Below are 18,167 nucleotides of genomic sequence, written 5' to 3' on the forward strand. Positions count from 1 at the left end.
AGCCCACACTGCTGCTCTGGGATCCTACCCAACAGGCCTAGAAATAGCCTTGGGACACAACAGTGGCTAGCAGACCGGATGTCCTGGAGGCTCAGGGTCAACTGAGAGTAGTTAAGGGAAATATGGGGACCAGCTGGTCATCTTGGCCACCTTCCCTCAGCTGGGTAATGGAGCTACTTTCTCTAGAAGACATGAGGGAAGAATAGGAGTTTGAAACCCCTTTCCATGTCCCTTCCAGCCCATATGCTCTGAGAAGCTTTGGGCTACAGAGATAGCATCTTCCTGAAGTTACCTTTATATTAGAAGTGGTACCAAGGAAGGGACTTGCAGGCCAGCACTTCTACAGGTACTTGTTTGAATGTCAATGTATATATAAGGCTTCTATCCGTGAAGGAGGCAGCAGCTCCAGGCAGTGAGGGGCACAACCCCAACTTTCCCACAATTCTCTCACCCTTAGCCCCAGTGGCACCTTCTGGACATACTGAGATCCAGAACTTTTTTCCCTGACAGGTTCTAGTAAAGGGACCTGTAAGAAGATACTGCATTGCAGAGGGAGACAGTGGAGGCTGCACAGGGACTTGAAACCAGGCGGTACAGGCATGTAGCTAACAGAGACAGAATGGCCTAGACCTGAGGCCAGGTGAGCTGAGCCTGCCCAAGCCCACTCTGGCAAGAGGCAAGACACGGCTCCATGGAGTCCTGCACTGCAGGTTTTGCCCAGATAAAGTATGCATGACGAGACACCAAACACTCAGTGCACCTTGAAGACCCACAAAACATAAAAAAAAACCCTTTTCACAAAAATTTGCCTCACTAGGGTGGGCATGGTGGTGCACACCTTTAATCGCAGAACTTTGGGATGTAGAAGCAGGTAGACCACTCTGAGTTCCAGGCCAGCCTGGCCTACAAACGGAGTCCAGGCAGGGCTACACAGAGAAACTCTTTCTTGAAAAACCAAGCCAAACCAAACCAAAACAACCAAAAACTTGCCTCAAACCAAGTCCAAGTCTAACTTCTGTCCCCCTCCCATGCCTGGTGTCTAAGACATACCTTCTTCCTCTGTGTCTTCTCCTCCACATTTGGGGTTGCCATAGCCAAGCCAGGCTACTGGGACCCCAGTCCTCTTGGCTAGGATTTTATTTGCTCAAGAGGCCAAAGCCAGTAAGCATAAGACAGGACCCTGCACCCAGTTGCCCAGCCCACTTGGTAAGTGTGACCTCAGCCAAGTTCCCTCCCTCCTGTCCTTGATTCCTTGACCATCTGTGATAAAGTGCTACTTGGAGGGCTCAAGGACCCTGGGGGGCCTGAGAGGTTGTGGTGGTAGCAAGTGACTCTAACACTTAAGCACTGAGCAGCACAACCCTGGACTAATGGGGACATTTTGTTTTGGACAGGGGAAGGTAACAATCACCAACAGCTTCCGCACCACCTCCCAGAGGTGCCTGTAGCTGTTCAGCAAAGCCTTGCTGTCCTCCTTGAGGCCAGCCAGGGCCTACAGTACTCTCCATCAGGGCCTCAACAATGGCGGCCTATCTGAGGTCTACCATTGGGATGCCTGTCAGGGCAGGCACACCTAGCCAGGGAGAAGCTCCCTATGGTGTCTGTCTAATAGGGAGAACCCCCAGATGTTGCCTCTTCCTAGCTTTCAGGGCCTGCCCTGCTCCAGTGAGGGTTGGTGAAGTGGACAGGTAGATCATCCCAGGTCAGTCCACAAGGAAGGGAGGGGAAGCCAGGCTCACCTTGTCATCCACGCCACTCTCACTGTCGCACTGTGGGTCAGAGAGAGAGAGAAGTAGGTCAGTGCCTTTCGTACTACCAGGTTACAAGGCTACAGGGTACAAGTAGGTATTCCTAGCCACATCTCAGCTGGGAGAGACAATGGAAAGAAACAGGGACAGATGGAAGGCATAATGGGGCTTGCCTCAGGGTAGATAGGCTCCAATCCTGTAAGACTAGGACCGACCCTGTAGCTTCTAAACAACCTCTGATGCTGGGAAATGTGCAGGGAGCTTTATCCAATCCAGATGAACTCAACTACCTGCTGGTATAATGTTCTTGTGGAATATATACAATTTACCCGACTAAAAAGCAAGGATAAGGTGGGAAATCTGAATGGGAGGAAGCTATGTGGCTTGGAGGTTTAGGATGGAGTAACTATTGCCCAGCATTGTGCTCCAGGTTAATTAAATAAATCCTAGTCTTTCTGTGTGGCTATTTGGGTATAGAGCTGGTTTAGGAATAACCGCTGTTTGACTGAAAGATAAATCAATAATAAATATTAATAATCAACAACAGCTACCCCAGGAACCTCTATGGGCCTCATCTCATCTTGTGAGGAGAGCCCAGGTTGGAGGAGGCCCCCACCATACAAGAGACTCTCACTGCCAGGCAGCAGCCACAATAGCTTTTCGTCTATACCCAGGAGATGGTTAGTACCACAAGTGGCAGTGAACCAGTAGACAGTGGCCTAGCTACACAGCTGAGAGCTCATGTTCCTGTTCCTGCTCTGAAATGCCAGCATCCCATCCAGCTGCTCTGGCCTTGACAAGTTCCTTCCTTGACCTCTCAGTGCATCAAACCATGCTTCTGTAAAGCAGGGACAACAGCTTCTCTTTGTGGGAGTGGAGCAAAGGACACTGGCCTTCGGTTTGGACTTGCCTGGGAGGCTCAGGGTAGAACTGAATGGAGGTAGTCACATGACTCATTTGTGAAAGACCCATTTGTGAGTACAACTGGTTAACTCAAGGAAGCAAATCTTTGCTTCCCATTTTCAGTAAGCAGATCTGAAAAGGACACATTGCTAGAGAACAATGCAGTTTCCTCTAAAATAAAAAGGGGAAAAACTTGCTAGCAACTGCAATTATGATATGTTCACATCAAATAAATTATATTGCTGAAAATAAATCTCCCCAAGACACATGAGATGGAGATTGGGCTACAGTCAGACCCATGTGGTGCTGGCTTTATAAGTTGTACTCAACATGATTAATACATATCATCAAATTATATTGCCTTCCACTGACCTAGCCGAAGGCCATAATGTCCTCAATGACAAGTTCAGAGTTAGATAAAATGTGTTTACCAGCCGCTCCTTGCAACTGAAGCTCTATTCTAGCTCAAGGACAACTTGCCAGGCATCTGGGATGGACACTGGGGGGTTCCTGAGGCTGGTGGACTTCACATCTGCAGCTCATGGACCCCTCCACCCAGTCTTATGTGTGGGTCATGACCTGGGTGGGCAGGCACCAAGGCTGCCATGGGCACACCACGTGTAAGTATCATCTTTTAGACAGTGGTTCTCAACCTTCCTAATGCTTCGACCCCTTTATACAATTCCATACATAGCAGTGGTATTTCATTGCTACTTCATAACTGTAATTTTGCTACTGTTATGAGTCATAAGGCAAGTATCTCCTGTGTACAATATCTGGTATGCGACTCCCAAACGGACAGTGACCCACAGGTTGAGAACCACTGTCTTACAGAAAGAAGACATTTGTGGTTCTTCAGATGTGCACATAGCCAGGCCCCTCCCAAGATCCCCTAGTGATAAGCACAGCTTCGCTGGCTGGTTTCGCCTGGGCTCTTAGCATAGGGCTCAGCAAAAACTAGTCCTCGACTCTTCAAAGCCCTGGCACCCCCTCCCACTGTGAGGACATGATTACGGGTGGAGGAGGGATGACCAAACAGAGCTCATGAGACCTTCAAGGAAGTAGGAGAAGAGACCATGGAGCTGAGCAGAGCCTGACTACACCAGGACATTCTAGCACCACTGGAACATGCCAGTGCAAAGGGCGTGAGTAAACCCCCCCCCCCCCCCGAGGTAGCCTTCTGCCAGCTCACCGAGAAAGATGTGTGCAGGTAGAAAGCGGTAGCTTGAAGCCTGGGGAGAGATACACGGGAACTGACAGTGCAGCAGGGTCAGAGCCCTACGTAGCACATCTGTCACTGCGGCAGCCTGGAGATAGCTGGATCACCTCCAGTCCTACCCTCTGCTGTTTCTTCAGCCTCAGAGCCCACCTGCAACCTTATATTATGGCCAGGTGAGCAATTCACAGACTTAGATTGGTCACAGTCTATCCCATGGCTTTTAGGGCTGAGGCTAGACCAAAGCTGAACAGTGGAACCTGAGGAAGGGCGGCTTATGGTGTCTAGCACCAAGTGAAGAGAACCCACCAGCGGGTACAGGAGGGGCCTCCCAGGTCCTAGAAATGTCAGACAGTGCTATACCATCAGCAGTATGCAGACAGGACCATGAACAGATTCGAGTGATTAACTACTATTGATTTAACATTTAACTGCAGTGGAGTAAGAACTGAGTGAGGCAATTCATCAAGGCAAGGTGGGAAAAAGAGACACATCCATCTTAAAAGTGGCCTGAGCAAGGTTTAGGGGCTGACACAGGGCTCAGCGGCCCTGGAGAGCCTGGTCCTGTTGTTAGCATGGACAGGCCTCTAGTGTAAGGAGAGAGGATGTCTATACCCAAGGCCCAAGGCATGGGCTCTAAAAATACCTGCTCTAATGCTATGTTACCAGCTACTGTGCCCCAGTTTACCTCTCTGTGCCTCAGTTTATGCTGCCCGTAAAACAGGCACTTAGGCATTGTGCGAACGGCTCACTTAGGTATTGTGACCTAGAATATATATACACGTAACACTGGGAGAGTGCCGGGTACCTAGCACAAGATATTGTAATGTATAGTAATAACACCACAATCAACACTGTCACTTCTCCCATCCCCATCACCAGGCTAATGGTTAATCTTGTGAACTTGACAGGATATGGAGTCATCTATAAGACATACCTCCAAGCATGTCTCTGAGGGCATTTCAAAAACAGTTTTCACCAAGATGGAAAGACTCACCCTCAATACAGGTGGCAGCATCCCATTGTCTGGGGTCCTAGACTAAGAAAAAAGGAAAAACTGAGCTAAACACTAGTATTCCTCTCCTCAGTTCGTGAGTGTATATATGTAAAACAGGTGACCCCATTTCTGCTCCCATGCTTTCCCCATGTTGGACTGTATCCTCTAACTGTAAGCTCAAATAAATTCTTCTGTAATATGCTTATCAAGTATGTTGCCATAACAACAACAAACAACAAAATAACTTAAAAAAAAAAGTGGGAGCATTGCTGTGATATACCCAACCATACATGGTTCATAGTCCTTTGGAACTGGTTTATGGGAAGAGTGTAGAAAAATCTGAAGCTGTAGGCTAGAGAAGCCACAGAATGGTATAAACAGATCTTAATGGCCATTGTGGTGGGAGTCTGGAAGACTAGAATGTCAAAAAATATAAACACTGGACGCTAGGCTAGGTTTCATAGAGGAACAGGCCTCTACCAGGAACTAGGTGAGCAATCATTTGTAACATTTTGGCAAAGAGTTTGGTTGCGTTTGGCCAATGTCCTGAGAATTCAGTGAGACTGATTTAAAACATGACAAGAAGAAATCATTTGGCATAGAAAATTTCAAGACAGCACAGCATTCAAGCTGTGGCATGGCTACTACTCACTGCCCTTACTCAGGTCTGCAGTGAGAGACAGCAGCAGGTGGAGTGGAAAGATAGGGAAATGTACAGTTTAGTCAGGAAAGGCATTTGAACCTATTAAAGTTGCAGGCAGAGAAGGCATAGAGAAAGCAGCTGTAATTTTTTTTTAAGATACTAGTGTCATTAAGGAGGAGACTTTTTTTTTGGTTTTTTGAGACAGTTTCTCTGTGTAGTCCTGGCTGTCCTGTACTCACCTTGTAGACCAAGCTGGCCTCAAACTCAAAGATCCACCTGCCTTTGCCTCCCCAACTGCTGGGATTATAGGTGTGTGCCACTGCGCCTGGCTAGGAGAAACTTTCTTAAGGAGGACATGGTGAAGCCAGTAAATTACTTGCCACAAAGTTATAAATCCGTAAGCTTGAGTTAAAAGCCAAATGTGATGATATGTGCTTGTGTAAGCACTGGGGATGTGGAGGAACCAGCCTAATCAATGAGCCTTGGAGAGACCATGTGTCAAAGAACAAAGTAGCCAGGTATGGTGTCACACACCTTTAACCCCAGCACTTGGCAAGAGCAGGAGGATCTCTATGAGTTCCAGGCCAGCCTGGTATACACAGCAAGTTCTAGGACAGCCAGAGCTGTCTCAAAAACAAACAGACAAACAAAAAAACTAAAGAATCCAAGGTAGATAACTCCTGAGATATGAAAATCAAAGTTGAACACTAGTCTCTATACACGTGTGCACACATACATGTACAAAGTATGTGTGTGCACGCACACACACGCCAAACTTTCCCAGGCATGTGGCACATGCTTTTAATCCCAACATTCTGGAGGTGGAGACAGGCAGATCTCTCTGAGATCAGGGCCAGCCTGGTCTATATTGAGAGACCCTGAATCAGAGAGGAAAAAAAGAGAGAGAAAACTCCTACTATGCTCTGGGGTGTTGAATATAAGCCTACCCTTTCAAAGCAAGCTCTAACCTGTGAAAATGCAAATTTATCTCAACAGGGAAGCCTGAACTAAGAATGTCCCTAAAGAGTTTTCCTTATTAAAAGACACATTATCTACTAAAAAAAGGTTTTCTCAGAAGCCATTACAGTTGAACTGGAAAAAAAGGATATTGCAGAACTGCCCACATTGGTGCTGGTTTTACAAGCATACAAACACAAGAAATATGGGGTCATGGAGGCTTTCGTCGAAACTCTAGAATCTGCTGATAGGCAATGTGTAGCAAGACTGGATTCCCTGCAAGAGAGGCTAGAGAGGCCATTCATTGTGTGAAGCCCTAACATTACAAAGAAGAGCCCAGGAAGTTGTAGATGTTAGGACTATGGGGCATTGGCCAAAGAACTGCAGGCATAGAGTAGAACTGAGTCAAGACGCAGAACTGTGTGGTGCAGGCAGAAGAGCCAGAGGAGTGAGGCTATCTAAAGCTATCGGAGCCCAGATGATTCTATCATGAGTCCCAGATTCCACATTTGGAGCTGCAAGATTTGGTGCTAACCCTGCTAGTTTCAGCTTTATCTTGGCGTGGTCATTCTTTGTTGTGCCCTAATTCTTTTTTCTGGGATGGGGATATATTCAGTTCATACCACTGAACAACAAAAGTCTGTAACTTGTAACATATACTTTTTATAGGCTCATAGTCTGAGACACAGAAAAGACTCTATACTTGCACTTCTGAACAATGTTGAATAACTTTTGAGATGGACTAAATGCATTTTGGGACAGAAAGTAGAATAAGGTGTTTGGGTTTCAAGTTCATACAGGGTGAGAGCATAGTACTTGAGGTTAACCTGACAGGACTGAGACGATCCCTCCCCAAATGTGATCAGCACTATCCTATGATATGGGGCCCCAGACCGAATGAAAAGGAGAAAACAGGTGAAGTACCAGCATTCACCTCTGCTTCCTGACTGCGCATGCAGCACATGCAACGTGACCAACTGCCTCCTCCTAACAACACGTCTCCATGCCATGATGAGCCACACGCAAACCACGAGCCAAAACACAACCTCAAAAAAACTGTGAGGGGTGCTGAGGTGTGGCCCTCCAGGGGCGCTGGTAGAGAAGGCTTCAGCTTCCCTTGGGGGGCTGGACACGGGGAGTTTGACCATGTTGCAGTGACTATATGGAAAACACACACACACACACACACACACACAGAATTTTTTTCTTTCTTCTTCTTTTTTTTTTCTCCTGGAGGGGTTAGGAGGGAGAGGTCACAGGGGAGAGAGGCAGACATAGGAGGAGGACTGGGAGGTGAGCATGATCAGGGTGCACGGAATGAGATTCCCAAATAATCAATAAAAAATGTTATGTTAAAAAAATGGGGAGGACTTTCATCAGGGAAGAATAAAGAGATAGAAAAAATAGGGTCTCTCTAAATAAAACCCTGGCTGTCCTGGAACTCATTATGCTGACCAGGCTGGCGTCAAACTCAGAGATCTGCCTGCCACTGTCTTGGCCTCAAACTAGAGATCCATCTGCCTCTGACTCCTAAGTGCTGGGATTAAAAGGTGTGCGCCATCACACATGGCAAAAGAAACCCTTCTTTAAATTGCATATGTTAGGTGTCTTATCACAACTACAAAAATAACCATCATTACTATCCACTAGCGCGCTCCATTCCTTCCTGCCACCTATTCACCTTTGCAGCCATCCCTCAACACATTCTCTGGCTTGACAGTTCCCCCATCACCCAGGCTTTCCCACACTCTTTCTAGAAACCTGGTCAGCTGCCTGCTGGGGTGGGAACTACTTGTCACTCCTACAAAGACACAAGGCAGCATGGTTGTTAAGGCAGGAACAGCACTGTCCTTTCTCTGTGTGAACATTAATTACAGCTTACAGCAGTAGTCAGAGGAGCACCACTTCTCCCACCACTCGAACAAAGGCATGAAAATTCATAAGGAGAACCCTGCAGCCAGAGTTACTCCCAGTGATAACCCAAGGCCAACTATGTGTAGTGTGGAGGAGGGGACTGGAAAAAAGAGGAGGCAGGCCTCCATTGATTCCCACAGGTCACCATACCTGGACCAACGCAGGGCTGCAGAAACCTCAGGCAGTACCAAATGCAGGCTGGATTTCTGCCCGGTTACCATGCAAGGGCTGTGCAGCTGCTGTGAGACTACCACCTCAGGACTGTTTGGGACAAGGAGGCCTGGCCCTTCCTGTTCAGCTTAAAGATACTCTCAATGGCATTTGCCACCTGCAGCGGCCCAAGGAGATGCACACTAAACAGGGTAAAGGAATCAGGAATATCAGAAGATGTGGGTTTAATGGCCACAGTATGCACTAGAAAGTCTCAGGACATTCTATTGAGCCTGGCCCAAGAATGGGGTAGGGTCTCAGCTACAGGGATGTTGGGTACCCAAGGTGCCACTGGCTGCGTACAGGTGTTCACTGGCTTCTGCTGACACAGACCTTGTATATTCCATGCATGTGACAACCTAATGGCGGGCATGGGCCCTCGGATATGTGCACGTGTATTTTAGCAGTATATGCTGAAGCCAGACCTCACACACAATTCTTGGCACCCTGCTTCTCTCCTCAGCTCTTCCCTGGATTCTGTGATGGTAGGCAAGTGTTATGTTACTGACTGCGCTCAGGATCCTCTGTCCTGGGCCTCCAACACTTGAACTCCAGCTTTCATAAAAGCTTGGTGGGAAAGGGAGAGAGGACTACACGGCCCCAGCCTAAGAGAGGCCTTGCCTCTGCAGGTATGGAGTAGGAAGAGGCTCACTTCCATGCATGTTCAAATTAGCAATCCAGTTAAAGTAAGGAGCCACGAGCCAATGTGCAGTACCCTTATGGGACTAAGGATAGGTAGTGAGGAGGTCACATGTTGAGCTCAATACTGAAAAGTTCTGATGACCAGATTGGGATCAATGACGTGGGATCAATGACATGGAATCATGTTGATGTCATTGTTCACTCTTATCCTCTGAGAGTAAGTCAGTGAAACTCTTCCTCCCATCCTCACCCGGATGCAGTGGGTTTGGCAAGTCAGTGTATCTACCCCATGCAGCCAGGTCACCCACTGGGTCCTCCCCGTGGCTGCCTGGTATCCTTAGTAACCAGGCACCCTGCAACTGGCTCCATAAACTTTCCCACTTAGCTCTTGAAGCCCTTAAAGCTGAAGAACGTTTGAGGACAGTTCAGACTGTGGGTGCTAGGATGTGAGGAAGGCTACACACTCTATGCTCACTTGTCCATTTCGGAGGAGAATTGAAGGCTTAGAGCTTTGGTAAAGAGTCTGCCTGCTGTGCTAAGTCAGCCAGTAGAGGCTGAGAGCTTAGTTTAGGGCCCAGGCCCAGGTTCTAGATTCTATCTAGTAGAAATATAGACAGGCCTGGTCACAGTTAGTTGAGGGTGAAGCCAGGCAAAGCAATTCAAGCATTGCCATCCAGTTCCCACATGCTAATGCTAAAGCCCTGATGATGGCCAATAAGAGAACAGGAGGGGCCAGGCAGAACAACCCTGCCCAAATCTGATATCCCTGTGCTCCAGACTATAGACATCATCTTATGCCTCCTTACAGTGACTGCAACAGAAGGCCTTGTGAAGCATACAACAGACGCAGCCTCAGAGGGAAGGTCAGAGTCATCAGAGACTGAGCATGTAGTACAGAAGGAAGGAGTAGAGGCAGGGAAGGGGAAAGCCCTGGGGAAGCCTCAGAGAGAGATGGCTGGAGAGGGAGGGGCTGAGAGTTGAACATGACTGAGAATCAGTGATAATACTGGGTATGAAAGAGCCACAGGTAACTGAGGTGAGGATCAGGGTGGCTCTGCTGGACCCAGGCTGATGTGGTGTACTTTGAGGTGGACCTGTGAATGACATGACACAGTGGGGCCCAGCAGCTGCGCATGGGGGAAAGGCTATATACTAGTCTTTGTGTCTACATACAGTCAACTTCTGAGATGGGGTTGGCTGGGACAGGACTTGATGGACAGAGCCATCAGGACTTCTGTCCCAGGTTAGCATCTCCAGTCTTGGAGGCTGAAGAGATGGCTTAGTAGTTAACAGCATTGTCCAGAGGTCCTGAGTTCAATTCCCAGCAACCACATGGTGGCTCACAACCATCTATAATGTGATCTGGTGCCCTCTTCTGGCATGCAGGTGTGTATGAAGACCATACATTAAATAAATAAAATCTTAAAAAAGAAACGAAAAGAAAGAAAGGAAGCAAGGAAGGAAGAAAGAAGGAAAGGAAGGAAGGAAGCAAAGAAAACAAGGAAAGAAGGAAAGAAGGAAAGAAAGAAAGAAAGAAAGAAAGGAAGGAAGGAAGGAAGGAAGGAAGGAAGGAAGAAAGAATGAAAAAGAATCTATAGCCTACCTAAACACCCATTTTACCCTCTTTTCCTTGCTGGGTCTCTGGCAGGCACTGGTACAAGTCAGATGGGAGCCACATGCCTCTTTCAGATCCTATCACATACCTGGTTACTAATGGGGAGACCGAGGCCCAGATGGGTGGGGCCAATCCCCAGGCACAACTAGAGGTGGCTGAGTCCTAGATTTAGTTTGGACCCTCTGCCTAGTCAACCCTCTACTTGAGGCCGTCATATCTGATTAATTATGTAGTATTTGAAAACTCTATTTCTGTCTACTCATCTAATTCACTTTTTGAGTGTTTTGGCTTTAAAGCCAAACAAAGCACTAATTATACAATTAACAGTCAATTAAGTTAAAGACGCCTAATAAGCCATATGGGCAAAGCTATTGTGGGACCACTAGACCATTCATGCAGCTGTGAATGTGCACCCCAGGCTCCTGCTTGTCTCCTCCACAGCCTGAGCCTTCAGTACAGGAGAGCTATGGGGACAATGGCCACCCACACTGGCATCCTTCCTCCTGACAAACCTTAAGGCGCAGCCTTCAGGCAGCCTGTTCAGGAGCGTTGGCCGTTAGTTGGCGTGCCAGTGGGACATGGAGCAGTATCTGTGATGGAAAGCATGGGAAGAGGACTGTCCAAATGTTCAACTCAACCTAGAAAGGACCTTGTAACTTTTACCCTGCCTCAGCCCCATCCCTGGACTAGAGATGCAGAGCAAATGGTCTGCAACCTTCTCTAACCAGGTTCAGCAATGTAAACCCTTTCCTTGGCTCCGGTTCACTTAGCAAATGCTCATGGCCCTGGTGGCTCAGCAACAATATCATTGTCCTCATTAAGACAATTCTAACTTGAGGTCAGTCTAAAAAGGCAAATAAACCAGAGTATGATGCCCTAAGTACCAGACCATTGTCTATAGGTGAGCTGTGGATCTGGGGAGTGTGGGGCGGGGAGGGTGTGCATTCTAGAAAGGATAATTGCCCAACACCTTCCATAATTCTGGAATGTTCCAACACTTTTCATAGAGCTAAAAAACTGCTTAAGCTCAATTTATGCTTGAATCTAACTCTATTGTGAAAGTATTACTAGTTTTTTCAGATTGTGTTTATACAACAGCAAGGAAAATGCAGACAAGTGTTTCCTATATATTCTCTTTGGGTCACCATCTGGGAAAGGGCAGAACACTGTGCCTACAACTACATCATAGACACGCCTCATCTGTCCGCTCCACAGGATCATATGTCTGGCACACATGCTGGTTCTGCCTGGCATTCACCACAAAAGGGATTCTGTGTGATTTCCTTGGAGCCTCCTTCCTGTTTTCCATTCATTTTTCAAGGGTTTATTCTCATTTTAACTGTGTTGTTGGTTTCATGATCTTTGTGTTCACAGCCTAAAGTGAAGTATATTACACACTGTGACATGTTGCTTAAGTTCCAGCCCACCCCATACACACCTCGACATCCCTCCACTTTCCAGCTGTCTACCCTACTCTGCTTGGAGCCCACCAGGATACTGGATTACCTTCCTGGTTCCTATAGGCCTCTGTGACTACAATTACAGTCACAGATGATTACAATCATACCCAGGTAGTCACAGGCACACACTGGAAAGAGTAAAGGCAGCTCCTGGAGCAGTCCCTCCCCAATGCTGTCTACTTAAACTGGGAACAGGGGGCCTCCAACTGCTCACTTTGTCATTCCCTAACACTCCCTGTTCCACTTCCTTTGCTCATAATATTCCTCCCTTAGATTCCCCCATAGCTGGACCTGTCAGGTTTCTACAACCTGTTAGCATGAGCCATAGTCCCAGGAACTTCCAACAGTAGCTACGTCCAGGCCTGGTGCGATCACCCTTGCTCTCTGGTCCCAACCCTCCCTGACACTGCCCAAGTAAAGGCCTGGTCCAGACAGAGCTGTTCTGGGTGTTTCCCGTATCTTCCCCATTTCTTCTACACAAGCTTTGTGTTCCCTACCTCACTTACCAACTCCCCCTCCCAGCAACCCAAGCCAGGCTGGGATAATTAACAAGCCTGTGACCAGGGATGAATACAAGATGACCAGGCCCAGCACAAAGATGACCTTTCTCAGAGAGTCCACTGTACTAATATATTCTTGTGTTGTCAGACTCAGTGCTAACTACCTCATGAATTATTTATCAACAAACTCTTAAGGAGAACCCCTGTTAACATTAATCCCCAACCTTGGTGTCAAAGCAGCTTGGCTTGTTCTCAATAACTGAATTTTGGCTTTGACAGACCCTATGTGGGAGAAGAGAAGTCCTCAGAAATGCTCTGGCTCATGATGCACCCACATCACCCTCAGGCAGAAACACATACCCACGTGTCCTATGTAACATCCCGGCCCTGGCCTATGGCTCCAGGCTGGACGGTCACCTCCCAGATCCTACAAGACTTCCCTATGCGCTGCTGCCTATGCGGACAGTAACTCCAAGCTCGTCGGGGAGGCCTCTCTAGAGGTGGCCCAACTGCAGGTGTGTCTGAGTCACTGAAGCAGTCCTCACCTGATGCCACGCCCTCATTCCTGGGAGTCTCATCTCCTTCGACATCTAATCCAGTGTAGGCAGATGAGGACAAGTGTGCTGCCCCATAATCCCTATTCTGGGCTCTTCATCTGGCAACACCCACCTCCTTCCAGTTCCCTGAATACACCAAAATACCGAACTGCTTGCCACTTCTCCCCCGAGCCCAAACCTGACCACTAGGGTGGCCATCTCTCCAGCACAACCCCTTCTAAGCAGTTACTGTGAGGTCACTAGCCTGTCTTTGCCCTCTGAACTGGTCACTATATCCCCAGTCTCCCCTGGGAAGGAGCCAGGAGAGCACAGCAAGCTGTGCCCAGGCTGTGGCCCTCAGACTCATAGTCATTCTGAGAGGCTGATGAATGGGAGGTGTGAGTTCAGCCTCTACTCTAGTTTTAAAGACTCCTGTGCTGAGGTCAGGAGGAGCAGGTACTCCCTCCCCATCCCAGCTCCAAGGACAGGCTGACAAGTTTATTGCTTCTGTACAAATTTTGATCACTTGGAAGTGGCCCTAGAAACAACACAATGGATGTCATAAGCCTGCCTCATGAATACAGAGTCTACGCTGTAGGGCTGCAAGGCTGAGGCAGACACATAGCTCTGGCCAGGATAGAGGCACTGGCGGCAGCCCTGAAGGAGGCTCATTTTTGTCACTGGAAGGCACAAGGTAGAACAGGTTAAGTCAGAATGGCTGTGTCCCCTCAGGACTTCAGGAAGGGATGACAACCCCCCGCCCCCCCCCCAATATGTACTGCTAGCCCCAGCTGTGTAGCACTTGCCTACCTCAGAGCACCCCTACGTTGTTCCCTTTTTGATGCCTCAGCCACCAGACCAAATGCTGGACCTACCTTGAAGCATAGGTAAGCCCTTCTTCTGGGGAAGTAGGCAGTGTGACCCTGGGCCCAAAGATCCAAGTCTATCCTGCTTCCAAGGCTGCAGCCCTGACTACTCCGATGCCACTGTCTGGCTCTGGGGTGCTTGAGCATAAGCTAGGGATTCAGTAACACGCACAGATATTCCGGAGGCAGGCAATTTCCTGCTTTTTGGGAGGTAGATGCATTAGGCCATTGTACAGATGAGCAAGCCGGTCCCAGCCAAATCAGAGTACCCAGACCCATCCCCAGAACCAGAATGAAAATGGCAGGACCAGGTGTGGAGGCCAGCAACTCAAAAGCATTGGCACACCAACCTAAGAAAGACCTCATCACTAGCTCCAGGACAAAAAAGAGTGTCCACGTGATAAAGAATACCCTTCCACAAGACACTGCTGCCCACTCGGGACTCTGATGGCTACCTCAGGCTGGGCCAACCTTGGTAGAGAGCTGGGCTGCGAGGAGCCAGGCTGGGCCTAGAGCTCAGCATCTCCAGGAAAAAGCAGGTTCCCCTGGCCTGGAAGAAGGGAAGCACAGCCTCCACTTCTCTGTTCAAGGACCCAGGGTAAGATTAGCGACACAGTGGCAATGGAGACTCTCCTCAACAAAGAGCTGGGCGTAGTAACGATGCCCATGACGTAAAGTGAGGGAACAAAGTGCCTAGAGCTCTGGATGGACTGTGCTCCAAACCAGGTGGCCCATGTATAACTTCACCAGGTAAGGGTACCCATGCCAAACCTCAGCACCTCAGTCACACAGGATGGGTACAAGGGCTGGTAGTGTCCTGCTGTGTGGCCTGGAAAAGACCTGTCACCCTTTCCATGGACTGCAGCCCTTCCTTTGACTGTTCCCGTAATCAGGCAGGGTTCCTACAACCTTGGAGACTGGCATCTTGGCTGAAGGTTGAGGTGATACCTCAAGTAGAGGCCAATGCCCAGGGAGCATGTTGTCTCAAAATCTTCAGAACCGGCATTCTTTGAGTAGTGAGCAATGCTCCAGTTTACACCCAGACTCTGGGACCCTTCAAGCTGTAAGGGAATACCAGGCTCACCAGAGCTTAGCACGTGGGACAGACCCTCTGTCTCCTGCATGCTATTGGCCCTGCACACTGCAGACATTCAGTGTGGGTGCAGGCCTGGTGTGGCCTCTGTGTAAGAAGAGAGGTAGGGTCCCTGTTTTCATGATATCCACCACACAAACCATATGAGGAATAGACCCTGAGTGTCTATTCACAGAAGCACTGAGCACCAGCCTCAGTCTGAACACATACAGATGACGCTGTCCTGGCCTCACGGATGCTGGAGGCCCAGAAGCTAGGAAGGAGCTATGGATATTCTTCAGAATCCTATGTAAACTCCTGACGTGTGGACTAATTTCACACACGCTTCACAATATCACCCTCAGGGTCAGATATCAGGCAACCATGTTACTTAACCATGTGATGAGGGGCTTCTGATACGTGAGCGTCAGTCACTCTGTCAAGATTGCACAATGTTCCCATGACGACACCACAGCCCTACCAGCATTCTCCTGTACATTTCCCAATATGAAATGTAGGGGGCAGTGAGACATGCACCCCAGGTTCAGCAGCCCTCAGTGACTCCTTAGTGAAAGGGTACTGCTAGGATGTACTGAGAAGGGAGTAGCTCACTGAGATATTAGTGGTTCACAATCCAATAATTTAAAGTTTTTTTTTTTTTTTTTTGAGGGACCGGAGGGATTGCTAAGCAGTGAAAAGCAGCACTTCCAGTTTTTGCAAAGAGAGGATCTGGGTTTTGTCCACATCACCTACAATGGGTGGCTCAGAGACACTTGTAACTCCAACTTGATGAGATCCAAAGCCCTCTTCTGGCCTCCAAAGGCACCTAGAAGCACATGATACACATAAACTCACACAGGCACACACAAGTGCACACACACACACACATGTCCACACACACACACAAAATAAAGATAAATTTTAAAAAGAAAAAAAAAAGTTCTGAAACTGCTGAAAGGCAATCATAATAATCAGCTAATTATACCCTGTGCAAGGTGCCAAGGGGACTTTTCTGGCAGATTCTGCTTGCTGATGGGATTCTGTACCTGACCTAGAGGCCTGCCCTCCCACGAAAGCACTCTCAGCCTACTCTAACTATCAATGGGGAAGAAGACAGTGCTACTTTCCCCTCATCACATCCTGTTCTCCCATCTGCCCTCAATGACCCTCTTATGCTGCATCCCAGCCAAAGCTTCCCTGGGCTCCACTGCCCAGGAGCCTGATCTCCACAGTACCTTCATTAGCCTGTGGATCCTCAGGCATACTGCAGAGTAAACACGCCTACCCCTGCCACACAATGTAAGCAAGACTAACCTACCTGGCCCTTCTGCTTCTCCTCTCACTTACCAACCATAACCAGCCCCCCCCCCCCCCCCCACAGTCAATACTCAGAAGGTTCTGGAAGTACCCATACCTAACAGGTGTGGAGGTTGCCTAAGACCAGAAGCAGGAATCCAGCTGAGTTGATGGGACCAGTGTGATGGAAACTGGGGGCTTATCGAGCTGATGAGGTGAGAGTAGCTAGGGCAGCCATGCATTTGTCACTACTGTTGTCTGTAGGACCCTGAGCTGTGTGCTACTGTGACTCACACACAGGAGATGCTCACTGACCACTTACTGGAGGAGGAAGGGTTAAACAAAATGAGTGACTCCTTTCTCTTATCCCTAGCTGGGCCCTTACAATGCATGGGAAAGATGGAAGGGCAATAGGAAGGCTCTCTGAGGGCTATCAGGGCTCCTGATGGTGCTTCACGCACCGCAGTGGAGGGTCTAGGCAGGACACTCAGACAACAGCTCCTTTCTAACAGTGGTCAATGGTTCTTAGGGAACTTTGGCCAAACTGCCATGTGGAAGACCACGGGTTGTGTGTGTTTGGGGAACGGAGGGAGATGAAAGTCTTGGACCCAGCAAACTCTCTCTGAGGCCAGAGACTGGCGGGTATGTTCTGTAGCCTCTTTGTGCCTTGAGACCTCTTCTAGGGAGCGAGGGTAATATCAAAAATTCAACTCCACTTTACAGGCTAGCTAGGTCTCCAGTCCACATCACACTCGTAGTCTGACGGTGTCAGTTCAGCTCCACTCTGGCTACTGCCACCTCCTCTGCCCTTGTCCTAGACGAAGTCTACACTTACTGGGCATGGGTACTTCTAGAACATTCTTAGTACTGGCTGCGGGGAGGTCAACTGGTGTTCTTTGTGAACAGAAATTGTTCTCATTTCTTTTTCATAAAAGAAACCTCTAAGCCCTGTTTTGCTGGAGACACATCATACCCTTGGTTGTGAGCAACCAAATTAAGAAAATCACTTTCTGACTAATTTTATGGCTCTAACAAACATTTGATGGCAAACTGGGAAGGCGATGCCCAGCTTCCAGGATAATCGCTATAAAGTTATGAGCAATAACTGGGAATTTTTCTGGGGATAAATCTTAGCAAAACTAATCTACTTTAAAACATACAGTTTGCTGGGCTGGAGAGATAGATGGCTCAGAGGTTAAGAGCACTGACTGCTCTTCCATAGGTCCTGAGTTCAATTCCCAGCAACCACATGGTGGCACACAACCATCTAGAGTGAGATCTGGTGCCCTCTCTGGCATGTAAATAAATAAGTAAGACATAGTTTGCAGGCTAGGGATGTAGTTTAGTGCAGTAATGTTTACCTAGTTCAACTTCTAGTACTACAATTCATTAATTAAAAAAAAAAATGAAGTAGCCAGGTGCAATGGCTCACACCTGTAATCCCAGCACTCGGTAAAGCAGAGGCAGGTCTCTGCGAGTTCAAGGCCAGCCTGGTCTACAAAACTAGTCCGGGACAGCCAAGGCTACACAGAGAAACTGTCTTGAAAAACAAAACAAAACAAAACAAAACAAAACAAAACAAAACAAAACAA

The 18,167-nt window shown here is 48.2% G+C and overlaps 1 protein-coding gene across 15 annotated transcripts in view; it reads right to left on the bottom strand.

The window, feature by feature from the left end:
* Fbrsl1 (fibrosin like 1) overlaps positions 1-18,167 on the bottom strand; it is a 69,631-nt gene that overhangs the window by 34,130 nt on the left and 17,334 nt on the right. For 8 of the 15 annotated variants that reach the window (XM_055606370.1, XM_055606378.1, XM_055606372.1 and 5 more), the window contains exons 4-5: positions 4,865-4,906; positions 1,740-1,769 (exon numbers count right to left, since the gene is read on the bottom strand). The exons of 1 other annotated variant lie outside the window; for it this stretch is intronic. In XM_055606370.1, coding sequence (XP_055462345.1) covers positions 1,740-1,769; positions 4,865-4,906 — 72 coding nt within the window. The remainder of the gene's footprint in view (positions 1-1,739; positions 1,770-4,864; positions 4,907-18,167) is intronic. 6 more of the 15 variants (XM_055606376.1, XM_055606381.1, XM_055606385.1 and 3 more) reach the window with 1 other exon arrangement.

Source organism: Psammomys obesus, unplaced genomic scaffold, assembly GCF_907164565.1.
Source record: "Psammomys obesus unplaced genomic scaffold, mPsaObe1.curated_primary_1811, whole genome shotgun sequence".
Taxonomy (NCBI): domain Eukaryota; kingdom Metazoa; phylum Chordata; class Mammalia; order Rodentia; family Muridae; genus Psammomys; species Psammomys obesus.